Source organism: Candoia aspera, chromosome 2, assembly GCF_035149785.1.
Source record: "Candoia aspera isolate rCanAsp1 chromosome 2, rCanAsp1.hap2, whole genome shotgun sequence".
NCBI lineage: Eukaryota > Metazoa > Chordata > Lepidosauria > Squamata > Boidae > Candoia > Candoia aspera.
This window is the reverse complement of record NC_086154.1, coordinates 195,646,895-195,660,365: the sequence shown is the minus strand read 5'-3', so window position 1 is coordinate 195,660,365 and position 13,471 is coordinate 195,646,895. Positions and strand designations below refer to the sequence as shown.

The following is a 13,471-nucleotide window of genomic DNA, read 5'->3' as shown; positions in this document are numbered from 1 at the left end:
CCTCCCAGCTTCTAAATTTTTACCCTATCTGTTGCATTTTTTTTTTTCTTGGCAGCTTTCTCAAGGCAAGGGGTATATATTTATTTCCCACACTGGTCATTCCATAGCACACAAAAGATTCCATCTTGGAATTTTTTTGTTCTGAATCAGTGACTTGAAGATTCGTGCCCTATATTTAATTGTAAAATGTGTGTGTGAACTAATTATAGGGATGTTACTGCGATTATGCAATTCCTTGTCCAACTCCTCCTCCCCATCCCACAGAATACTAAAGTTTATATTTTACTTTCAAAACACTTCTTTCTAACTAATGCTCAGACCTAAGTTTACAAGTCAGGACTGCTTGGAATGTATTTTTCATTGGCGGAGCCAATGTTAGTGACATCAGCCAAAGCACTTTTGATTGGTTAGCTGGTTGCTGGGACTATAAGGACTTTCAGTGAGCCAGTTAACCCGATTTCTGCTGGAAGCGCAAACTTCGAGTCTTTGCTAGCCGAACGAGCGGCAAATATCCCTGGAGGGAAAAGACGCGAGCAGGAGCTGGATCTGGTGGGTCCTCGCACCCCGGGTAGCTGACGCCCTGACTAACGGGCCATTTGGAGACAAAACGCGCTCGGCTCTGTGCTTTCAAATCTCGGTGCCGCTGGAATAAACGCTCCCGCCTTTCCCTCGGTTGCCCTTTTAAGTGGGGGCTGCAGGGCGTCGGGAGTAGCACGAGGCATCGGGAGGAAACCTTAGGATTGGCCGAGGTCCCCGTCTGTAGACACTCCTCTCATGCAAAAAGGGCCCTTCTGAGTGGAAGGAGGAGAAGGTAAACAGAGTTGAATCACTCTCCCGGCTGACCAATTGGGGGTGGAGGGGCGGAGGGGGGCTCGCTGGAAGAACCTTTTGCGTGATGGGCTTCTGCGAAACTGGTCCTGAGCAGGGCTGTGCTGGAACATTGAGGAGCCGTAGGCAAGGGGGGAGTGAGTCAGGCAGTGGGCAGATCCAGCCTCAGCCTGTGCTGCTGCGTAGAGTCCTCACGCTTGGGCTGATGTTTCAGCACCGCGCCTTCTGAGGAGTGTGTGAATGCGCTGGAAAGCCTCGCGGAGCGGGGGCGGAGAAGCAAACGCAGCGGCGGCGGCGGCTTGGGTACGCGGATTGCTGAGCTCTTCCCGAGCTCTTTTCGATTTTCTTCTTTCCGTCCCCTCGCGGGGTGGGGAGGAGGAGGAGGAGGAGAAGAACAGGGAAAACTCCCTGCTGGTGCTATTTGGATTACTTGAAACCACCACTCGTGACCCTGTTTTCGGAAGAAGGGAGCTTTATCATAGTCCAGCCTCAGAAGGGTATCCGGGAGTGCATGACCCACGCGCAAAGCCTGACCGATCTGGAGTTCTCCGGCGTCCGTGGAGAGGGGGCGCGGAAAACGACGGCGACCGAGGTCAAAAGGTAGGCTAGCGTGGTTCTCCTGGCTGGGAATTCCGGATGGTCGTGGTTATGTAAACGCCGAGCCACGGCAGTGGATTCCTCCTGGCTGCAACGGCACCCCACCCCACCCCACCTCCACCCGCGATCCGCAGCCTGAAGGCAAGGCGACAAGCCGCCTGGCGCTCGTAACACCGTCACCCCACCTACCCACCCGGCCCGCGGAGGGGGAGAGGGCGGCGGCGGCGACAGGCAAGCAGCGCGGAAGAAGTTTTGCCCCGGGGCCCTCTTCCTTCTCCCCCGTCCCGCCCCTCCCCCTCTTAAATTATTACCCCGGGCGGAAGGGGGGCTGACGGTCGCCTGCAAGATGTCAGCGGTGGCTTACGTGGACTTCGTGGCTGCCCAATGCTTGGTGTCCATTTCTAACCGCTCCGTGGCACAATCAGACGTGACCCGAGAAGCCGAGGTCCTGAAGATGCCCGAGGAGGAAGCCGCCGCCGTCGTGACCAAGGAAATGAACGACCCCCGGGACGCCTGGAAGGATTATTGCACGTTGGTGACCATCGCCAAAAGCTTGCTGGACTTGAACAAATACAGACCCCTCCCCGCCCCTTCCATCTGCAGTGACAGCGTGGAGAGCCCCGACGAGGACGTCGGGTCCGACAGCGACGTGACCACCGAATCGGGGTCGAGCCCTTCCCACAGCCCGGCAGAGGGCCAGGAGGCTGGCCGCGGGCCCGGCGCCCTCGCGCTCCTGCACGGCGGAGGGCCGGCGAAAGGGAAGCTGGCCGCGGAAAAGAGACACAAGTGCCCCTACAGTGGATGTGGCAAAGTGTACGGCAAGTCATCCCACCTTAAAGCCCATTACCGAGTGCACACAGGTGAGCGGCCCTCTCGCCCGGGGGAGGGGCGCGGGCGGGGCGCGGGCGGGCAAGGGTCGGCCGGGAGCCGAGCCGCCCGCCGCGGTGGGACCTGCTTGCGAAAAGGCCAGGATTGAGTTCTGGAAAGGGAAGCCGAGCTCTTTTCCCGCGGCGGCGGCAACGACAGCCGCTCGCTCTTCCTCCCCCTCCTTCAAGTATGTCGGTTGTCCTCATCTGAACCCTCTTTAAAATGCCGCGGTTGCCTTAGCTCTGCTCTTCTTGCCTGCCCATCTCTGCTTCTGCCTTCTAAGCCTTCTCCAGTGCGGGCTGAATACATGTGGGCACAGGATGTTACTGCCAATGGCACTTGGGTGGATGGAGGAGCTAAGGGTGTTTGAGTGGATGGCACCCCACCTTGTCCTCCCCTGTTCTGTAGATGCTTACACTGAGCTGATCAGGCCAGCAGAGGAGCTCTTCAGTCCAGAAACAGCATTTGAGTCTGTAAAGGATGCTGGGGGGTGGGGTGGGGGCTGCATGGACCAAGTTTATAGGGTTTTCTCCTATTTTATAATTGCATGGTGGTCTTCCCCTTAACATTTCTCTTATCCATCAAGAGCTTCTCAGTGCTGTGTTTGGAGCCCTAGGAAATTCTAGACTGGGAGCTAAGGTCATGTTTGCTTCGGCTGCTTCCTAAAGTAGCCTTTTGAATGCTGTGTCTGGCTCAGCTTCTTTGGCACCTCTTGGTCCCATAAACTCTAACTGGGCGTGGCTGGGTTTGGTGGCTGTCGTGGACTGATGACGTATTTTTCAGATTCTCATGAAGTATCACACGTGGGCACTCTTGGCTTTCAGCGCCCTGGGAGGTAAACACAGGGGGCGGGGAGAAGTAATGGCAGGAAAAGCAGAAGGCCCTGACATCCCAGTTTTTGGGCAGTTTTGTTTAATGATGTCCAAATGCACCTAGTAATATGACCCCATCTATTCTTTAAGGTAAACTTGTTATTTTCATTCAGTTTTCAGTAATATGGCAGCTGTCTTCATTTGAGCCACTTGCATCATATGTTGCCTAATTGCCTTCTTTTGTAGGCTTAGAAAACTTGTTGAGTGCATCATCAGTATGTTTGCTTATTCTTGGTTTAAACCCCAGCCAATTATAATGGGTTATAATTCTCTGTTTCTTAGTACATCTGGTACTGTCTTGCAGGCACAGGAAAGTGCGTTCCTAGCACTTGACGAATATGTTTAAAGATAAAAGCTGATTAGTATATTTAAAGAGAGCTTCTATGAAAGACCAAATGATTGGGGGAAATGAATGCCATCTTTTCCACCAAAGCACGTTGTACCCAGTTGTTGTACGTGGGTGTGTTGGCAGCATCTGTGATCAAACATGAGATGGTTAGTAAGCTCTGAAGATGACACATATGTGTATTTATGGTAACTCATTGGCAAAACACACATCGCAACTTTAGCCTGACTTTTTGCTGGTTGTGTGATCATAAAATGGTAGGCAAGTTCCAAGACAAGGAACTTGGTCTTGAGGTGGTCGTATGTTCTCTGGTGCTTCCTTTGTTGGGGAAGAAAAAGGAGATGGCTGTAGTGTTCTGATGAATGGCCTGTTCAGAGCAGAAGCACTGTGATGAGGAATCTCAGTGCCATCTTGGGAAATGAGCGGCTTTCACTTGCTTTGTGAATATGTTTTTTTCTATTTGTGCTACGTTCCCATTATTTGAAAATCAGACAGACTCAATGTTGCAAGTTATTCCACAGTCCAGATTATCTGTGAAACACGGTATTTCATGGCCTAGTTTTAGGTCATGTGAGTTGGAAGCTGAGGGAGAACGTTTGTCTGATAGTATAAGGATGGGTCTGACTCCTCTCTTGTGATGAATATGTGATGCATATAATCTTAAAGGACCTTGCATGGAGATGGGATAGTTGCTGCAGGAGCAAAACAGAAGCTTATAATCCTTAGTGTTTTTCTTATAGATTACTTTCCCCAACATACATTAAGTTGCCTTGGAGAGGGGTAAATCTTCATTGTAGGAGTCAGGTCATGGTGCTACTGCTGTACACATTGGGTGCATTTAATTTTTGCCCAGGAGAGAGTGGCAAACTGGATTTTGGCTGAACTCTACTGTAGCCTCTTCCTGGATGATGTGTGACTTCTTTGGGAGAGAGTCGCAATGCTGTTTTCCTGTTCATGCAACTGGCATCATAAACTGTGCGGAATGGAAAGTGCACAGGAAAAGGAGTGTTGTGTGTCATTCAGCAGTGATTCCTGTGGATAAAACCCATAACACAGGAAGGAAAGAGAATATGAGCATCAGCCTTTTTCTGCAGCATGGCAGAAATACCAAATACTTTGTAGAGACAGAGAGGTCAATTGTTGAGAATGCCCCACTAGTATCCTGCTTATAGGAAATGCCAGTCCAGCACTAATCATTCTGATAAAGCAAGTCATTAAATTTTGTTCCTTTCTAGCAATAGGACTAACAGTAGGACTTCAGAAAAGGAAAAGAAAGCAACATTGGGTAGTTCCCAGCTAACCTGAAGTACTGCACTATCAGAAATGCATTTAAAGTTCTCTTTTCCTACCACTATAGTCTCCTGATAGCAACACCTATATAGTGTTCTGAGAACTTTGGCTGAAAATGACAGTTTTGCAAATTAGTAGCATTTGTGTTATTTATTGACTTTCCACATTTTGCAATGTTCACTTATATTCTCCTTTAAATGCTTGTGAATTCAAGGCTTTCCACCAAGAAGCTAGTTCAGAGAACAGCGAACAATTACCATCAACTGAGCCTGGGGGTGGGGGGAAGCTTGGGATGGAAATTAATAAGTAGTATTTTGCTTTGAGGATGTGTTGTATCACTGAGTTATTTATTGCAACAAATAGGTTTATAATTTGAATAGAAACTGCAGTGTTTAATAACTGAAATACTAAGTCCCTTGGCTATCAAATTCCAATAGTCACATGTAGGGATCAGAATTAATGTTACTTGTAGGGATAATATAACTCAGTGATATACAGGTAGTTCTCATTTAGCAACCACAATTGGGACCAGCAACTTGGTCATTAAGTGAAACCGTGCCTGTGCTTATGATCTTACTTCAGCTTTCCTTTGCTTTACAGACCTGCAAAGGTCGTAAATGTGAGGACTGGTTGCAAAGTTACTTTTTCATCACCATCATAACTGAACGGTCACTAAATGAGGCAATCGCTAAACTAGGACTACCTGTAAATAGATAGTTCAAGGTGGTGAATCTCAACTAGTTGCTAACTTAAAATTCCCAGCATCCCTTATCATTGGTCCTGCTGACTGGGACTATAATAACCACATCTGAAGTGCCAGAGATTTCTCACTGCTCTTTTAGATTAAGATTAGGATGACTATGGCTTAAGCAAATAAAACACTTGAATAAGGCAAGCAGACTGAGAACCCATGTCTCACCTGTGCATTCCACATCTCCCTGGAGGCATTTCTTGACCATTCTCTTCTCTCTTGGACTTTATAACTGCTTTTAGTGTTTTCTTCATTTATATTATTAAAACCATATTTTTCCAGTAAGGCTATAGGAGTATGTTGTGCACTTTGATCCTGGGCATGGAAACACATCAACAAAATGGCCTTCACCAACCTGGCATGCTTCAGAGAAAGAAGGTGCCGGGTTGGGGGTGGCTAAATTAAGTAATATGGGGATTATCATGAAGGTTTTGGCACTATCCATATAGACTCCAGAAGTGTGGAGGCTCTAAAACCATATTGTACCACTAATGCACGTGAATTGTGCTGAATTTTTCCATGTAGGTTGTGGAAGATTTGAGTGAGGATGGCATGTGAAACTGAGAACAGACAGATGCTTTGGTTTCTAAGCCTGGTCATGAAGAAGTTGAACACACTCTCAAGCTCTAGTTTTCTTGCAGGGTTTTTACAGGCATATGTAGAAGATACGCTTTTTAGGGACACATGGAGCCGTTATAAGAAATAAAGTATGGTTTATCTTGTGTGTATGGGAGTCTCCATATGGGGATTTGGTATTTAACAGTAATTTATTTAATTGCATCCTAGTCCTGACTCCATGACATTGTGTTGCCCATATCATTGGTCCCAACTTTTTTACTTACACGGAGATATACACAATATGAATTGATCGATTCTCAATATAATCTGGTAAACACAATAACTACATGAGTAGTCAGTAAGCATTTTCTTTTGGGAAAAAAAACTTTTTATTTCTATTGTTAATGCAGGTATTATTAATCTGGGTACCCTATTTGATTCTAGTGTTAATAGTGTATCTATAAGTCCTGATTACAATTTACTATTTATGTAATCATTTTTTGTATTGCTTACTGCATTCAAAGGTTCCATAAAATGGACAAAAAATTATTCACAGCTAAAGTTTTGAAGAAACAAATGTTTCTTCCCATGAAATAGAGAATGAACATAGTCCAGCCTAAGAAGGAAAATGCACATTGCGAAAGGAAGCAGTGAATGATAAGAGCCATGCTTACCCATCAGCTTCATCCTTTGACACCAAGGCTGGCAACTTTAATTGCTAGTCATGGACATTCTCCAAATGCCAGAACTGTTGACATCCAGCACACATGAGGAAAATTCTGCCTCTGCCCTTGGGGGCTTCCCCAGCTATGACAGCACATTGCAGACAGTCAAATAATCAGCTACTGAGAAATCTCCTGGATCACAACTTTAACATTCTTATCTGTTGTTTCCATCTTGCCACCTACTTGAAAATAGATGCTTTTATCATCTTTGGAAATATTTGGCTGCAAGAATGTTTGGACCCAACCAATGTTTTTTCGTGATTCAGGACATCAGCCTTCAGCACACGTATTCTGTCCATTAAAAAAAAAATTCTACTCCTGTTTCCTTCCTAGTCTGAAGAAGAAATGAACTGGGTCCAATTTCTCAATTCTAAAATCAGGAAAGCGAACAAAAGCAATATTCAGAATTTGAATAAATATTTCCTGGATGGACAGATAAATATCTAGACGTTATCCAAACTGAGATAAACTTCAGATCTTGTCTTCTATTCTTGCTGCTTAAATAGCCAACTTGTCCACAGAGAACTATGAAAAATTGAAAGTAACTTTATTCTAAGTGAGGTCTTTCCAATTTGTTGCCTATGCCGACTATGTTTGCAAAAACCTATATATATTTGATATCTTCTGTCACAGTGCTGTCCAAAAGAATATCAGCCATTGCCATTGCAGTGGTCATACTCTGGTAGATAGCAAATATTTTTCATATGGAAATGTAAATTCACACATCTTGGCTCTGAATGCATTTTTTTTTCCTTGACAGCATTGGTTCCTTTATGCTTTCCAGATTGTATGTGTTTGTAGCAGACTGATTTTTTAAAATCACTTACATCGAGGAAAAGGATGCTTTGCAGGCTGCTGCCAGCTGAGCATGGAGTATCCAGATGTTTGTGAATAGTGGCATTCATAATTCTAAGATTGGGTCTTTGGAGTTAAGCATTTGGGACAATTGATGCCAGAAGACAAATGAAAAAGTAGAAGAATTGCTGTGAAAAACACAAATATAACAGTGGTTTCTCTGGAACCTTAAAAAAAGATTGACAGGAGAATATTGCTGATATTTTGCTCTAGTCCATGGAGACTTAATAGCTTCTGGATGATTTTGGGACATCTGTGGCTTGAGAGGGGATGATGAGAACTAAACAGCCAAATGCTAATACAAGGCAATGAATGAATGCCTGGACAATGCAGGATTTGAGGGAAAAGTCATGAGTGACACCAGTTCGTTGGGAGATAAAGAAGATTGCAGTACATTTAGATAGTAGTTAAAGTAGGTTATGAGGGGTGAATTGTTAAGATTGTGGGGACAATCTTTATTACCCCACCCCCAGTATCTATTTATGGGGTCAATACTAGCTTCATTAAAGTCCACCTTCACAGTCTTTTTTTTTTTCAACTAGTTCCCACACTATCTTTTGAAAAAAGCTGCTACAAATTATACTCCCAAAGTAAACAGCAACATAAAATAACTCTGCAGAGTCACACCACAGGTCCATTTAATTTACAATTCTGTTCACAACTAGGAAGATGCCCCAAGGGAATCCCTAATAAGAGAATGCCCCCCTCACTTAAGGTTTAGATGGCCTCAGAATGTGGATCCCTATTTTGAATAATTGTTAAAGACACAGATTTATCTTCTTTGAGTGTGTCTCATCTTTTCTGAGCCTTCCAACTTAGTTTTTAGTAGTATTCGCTGCTTCCTGTTATCTAGTGGTGCCATAGGCTGAGTGTATGTTTTCTTTTTTTGTGTGCTGTGAGAGATTGTGGGTAGGCTGAGAAAGGAATGGAAGGCAGAGTAGACACAATCAATCAACAGACAAAGGGTGTTGGCAGTTTATCTCATAAGTGGCAACTCAGCCCAGGTAGTAAGAAAGCTGGGAAGGAGCTTTTCAAATCTTTCAAAGAGATCCTGCCTTAATGAAGTCAGTATAAATGAGGGTGGGAAATTCCTCTTAAAGTTTCCTAGATTCTGTGTTCATTCCAAGATTAGCATTAAAGATACCTTTCTAAAATACTGTATATGTAGTTCTTGCTTCCTTGACTGTGCCAGCAGCGTGGAGCCTGGCAAGAACGTACGGCCAGTTATTGCCAGATGGTAAGTTTGACTTCCAGTTCTATGAAAAAGCAAGAGGGGTGGAATCTATATTTTCTTCATATCACTGACCAGGTCACCCTGATTAATTTTACATAACTTTTTACTGGCAGATAGAGTCTCTAAAGAGACGTATAGAATTGCAAATTTCTGCCATTCAACAATGAAACATTGTGTTTCCTTAGGACCAGATGACCCATACATATCAATGGGCTTAAGTCTTAACCATGACTGTTCTATTGTCTGTATCTCTGGTTGTGTTTTGGCCTAAGGCCAAATAAAGTATATTTGAGTGTATCTGATTACCTTTAATATTTAAAATCGCATACTCTCATTTTTATTTTTTTAACTAAAAATATTCAAGGCTTTAGCCTTTGTTTGTTGAACAACCAGATACAACCTAGATTCCAAACATAATTGTACTGTAAGTTAGGGCTGTGCAAATCTTCGAAGGTAGCCTTTGATCTGACCAAGCTTCAATCAGATCACTCTATCAAAGCAGATTTGCTAAGCGAAACAGAGACCCATTTTGATGCAGCAAAACAAATTAGGTGGTTGCAAAGCAGTTTGCAGCCTTGTGAACATTTTGCAGATTCACCAGCTTTTTGCTGCTTCTGGGGTTGTCACAGACAATATTCAATGCTGCAATTTCATCGCCATACATGGAAAATGTTGAGGAGGGGTTGAGTGGCATGATGGGCTTTCTCACATTGACATGATGGGCTTTCTGACCAATGAGATTCAGCCTTTCATTGAATTCTCTACCAATCAGAGTACTTTTGGAATGGAAAGCTAATATTGCTCTGGCTGTCATTCACTTTCTTAGCTCTCAACCTTTTGAATGTGGCCAGCCTTAAACCTTAACTTTGCTCTTCTTTGCAGTAGTGGAATGTCACACTTTGGTGCTGATCTTGCCAACCCAGTTTAACTCAGCTCTCAGCTATCTGAAGATTGGCTCAAGGCCTGGCATACATTCTTAGGTCAAACCTTCCTTTTAAATTCTGTGTGATTGGAGCAGGTTTAAGTCTGCTCAGGGATGCATTACTTTTAGAAAAGGGGATCAAACTCTGAGTGATACTTTCACTGTGCCCTTTCCCTTCTCTGTGATTTGCCTATTTCTGTGGCATTGTATGTTACCGTAGCAGCCTGCTGTAGCTCTGCTGAGTAATTGATGCCAGTGCAAGCCACAATGACACAAGTAAGTCAGTGAGCATTTTTCCAAGATCTTCCCAGAAGAGGCTGGACTTTACCAGGATGCTCTGCCCAGTCTGATACCCTCTGAAGCTGGTGGTGAGGGGTCCTTCTCAAGAGAAGCCAAATGTGCCAGTCAGCTGTGCCACACCTCCTGGCATAAAACTCAGTGGAAAAAGCCAAGTAAGTCAGTGTTCTTCAGCGTCATGCAAAGTAAAATTTTTTGTTCTGTTGTAGTTTATGCTATTTCCAATTCTTTTTCTTAACAATTCCTAACATGTATTCCATATCACTATTCTTTCCCTGAGTGAGGGAAGAGCCATCGTGAGCCCTTGCGCCATAAGTCCAGACTTCAAAAAAGGAAATTGTATGTGTGTATGTCTCCTTTTACTTGGGAAAGTATAAAAGAATTTAGAGATTTGAAAGAGAAACTCTAGACCAGGGTTTTTCAAATTTTTTCAGGCTGCACAACCTGTTTGTTAAAAAAGAATAGTTCCTGGAACTCCTCATAAGGGAGGCGGGGCTTGTGACAAACCCTGCTTGCAAAAGCTGGTGACATTGCAAGTCTGAGGGCAGAGCAGTATTGAAGCAGGATTGGATGGCTGAGTTCAGTCAAGCCCCCCCCCCATTAGTCCCTTACAAAGTGTTTTCCCCTCTTAATTCTGTGGAACCCCGATTAGAAAAAAACACTCCAAAATTTCTGAACTTGGTAGCTTTCAAATATGTTGGGAACAAAGCTCACAGAATTCCTAGCCATCATGGCTAATACTGTAGTTTCCTTTTCCAAGTTTATGTCTTGTGAGAAGTTCTCTTAGAGTTTTTCAAAAACAAAGCTTGCCAGCAATCTGAGAACTGTAGTCTCAATACATTTGTTGGATATTTGAGGAAGATTGCTCTAGTTAGAGAACTATAAGAACTCTCCAGAACCAAAACAAAGGTCTTCTGAATCCAGCACTCTCTTTTTCCAGAGTGGGCAATCAGGGGAGATCAGGGCAAGGCCCTTTATTAGTATTGTTTCCCAGCAATTGGTGTCTGTGCTTCTAATTACTAGTGAGAGTAATATGTAGTGAAATCTAAGAGCCTTTGAATAAGCAAGGATGTTTCTTCATGCTTCAGGCCAGCCAGTGCCCAAATCCCACCCATTGCTACAGCCCTAATCACCTCCAATACTTTTCTGTCAATTAAGTGGGACTGAGAGGAGCAGCGCTAGGCCATTTTTAGTAGTTGCTCTGGATCTACAGAATATTTTATCCTGCAGAAAACCAACTGCTAAGAGTTAAGGTTAGGAAATTGACTTACAATTAAAATTTCAGTGGTAGGTAAATAGGTTATTTCATTTATTTAGGTGTTTTAAAACGAGTTGATATTCCCTGTAATGGGTGAGGGAAGGGAAAACCAATCAGGCCACTGAGAAACAAAGGAAATTCCAGCATGGTTTTGAATTCTGAGGAATGCTACTTGTTCTATGTTAAAAAAAAAAACTAATCAAAACTAATCAACACCCATACAAAAGGAACCCCCTCCCCATTGTGGAGTTCTGTTTTTAAAAAGTACATGGAAGTGTGGAACGATTCATGGTTTATACATGTTAGCAATTACATGTTCTTCATTTGTACACAATTCTATTTCAAACTCCGTCTTAGAATGTTCAAAACCATAAATTCTTTTGTCTATTTTAAATCTTTCTAATAATTGTAAATAAGAGAACCATTGACAATTATATCCCTCTGCCACCAGTTCTTCTCTTGATTTAATTTAACATTCCCCTTGACAAAATTCTAGTATCTCACTACAAGTTAGCCACTTGTGTTTGCTTATTATTTTTTGTCTATAATAATGTGTCTTGTGCTGAGAGCCACAGAGATATTTTTGGGCACAACCTTTGGGTTTGTATCTATTCCATATTCTCAATATGACACATCTAACATAATGGTTTTTAAAATTCACATTGACCTTGACTTTGTTGTACCGCAAATATCCATGCCACCGAAATCTCAGGTCATGTCCTTCTAACTCCAAAAGCCTTCTGTTTCTCAGCAGCACCCACTCTTTCATCCAACTCAAACAGCAAGCTGCAAAATACAATTTCAAATCAGGTAAACCCAGTCCTCTTCTTTCTTGTGCATCTTGTAGCATCTTATATTTAGCTCGTCATTTTTTCCCCTGCCTCACAAATTTAGATATATCCTTCTACCAATGTTTAAAAGGTGCATCAGTTGTCAAAACAGGTATTGTCTGAAATAAAATTCTAGGTAAGACATTCATTTTTATCATAGAAATTCTCTCCAACGCTGACAGTTGTAATTTCTCCCATCTTAACATATCCTTTGTAACTTCATTCCATACTTTAACATAATTATTTTGAAATAACATACAGCTCATATTTGTCATAATGATACCCAAATATTTTATTTATTCATTTATTTATTATCCTGCCTTTATTATTTTTATAAATAACTCAAGGCGGCAAACATACCTAATACTCCTTCCTCCTCCTATTTTCCTCACAACAACAACAACCCTGTGAGGTGAGTTGGCTGAGAGAAAGTGACTGACCCAAGATCACCCAGCCGGCTTTCAGGCCTAAGGCGGTACTAGAACTCTCACTCTCCTGGTTTTTAGCCCGTTGCCTTAACCACTAGACCAAACTGGCTCTCCTTTTTCTCAACCTTAAAACCTGTTTTATTAATCAGTTATGTTTGATCTTCTATTTTCATATTTATGTTAACATCTTCATCTTCTGTTTATTAATCTTAAAACCTGCTAATGCACCAAATTCTTTTAATTTGCCCATTAATATTTCAGTTCCCTTTAAAGGATCTTCCAGAACCAACACCAAGTCATCTGCAGAAAGACCTTAACTTATAAGTTTCTTTTCTAAACTTTACTCCCACAATCCTCTCATGTTGTCTTATATCTCTATTCAATATTTCCAGAACTAAAAAAAACATGAGAAGGGACAGTGGGCATCCCTGTCTTGTTCCATTTGGATCTCACAGGGTTTTGTTAAATCTCCATTAACAATTATTTGTGCTTTCTGTGAAGAAAGCACAAATACATCAATCAATAAGATTGATACATCAATCTTATCCATTTTATGAAGTTTTCTCCAAAATTCATAAAAATTGAATTCTTGTTCAATTCTTAAACAAGAAAGCCAAGTTCAAATTGTCAAAGGCCTTTTCTGCATCTAAGAAGATCAATGCAGCTTCTTTTTCGTTACGTTGCTCCAAGTATTCCAAAATGTCCAACACATTTCTGACATTGTCCTTTAACTGTCTTTTAGGTAAAAACCCACAATGATCCTCATGAATAAATTCTTGCAAAATTATTTTCAGTCTATCAGCTAGGATTGTT

General features: G+C 42.7%; 1 protein-coding gene across 1 annotated transcript in view; it reads left to right on the top strand.

Moving 5' to 3' along the window:
• Positions 1-514: 514 nt before the first annotated feature.
• KLF9 (KLF transcription factor 9) overlaps positions 515-13,471 on the top strand; it is a 29,382-nt gene continuing 16,425 nt past the window's right edge. The window contains exon 1 of the mRNA XM_063295145.1: positions 515-2,285. Coding sequence (XP_063151215.1) covers positions 1,772-2,285 — 514 coding nt within the window. The 5' untranslated portion in view covers positions 515-1,771. The remainder of the gene's footprint in view (positions 2,286-13,471) is intronic.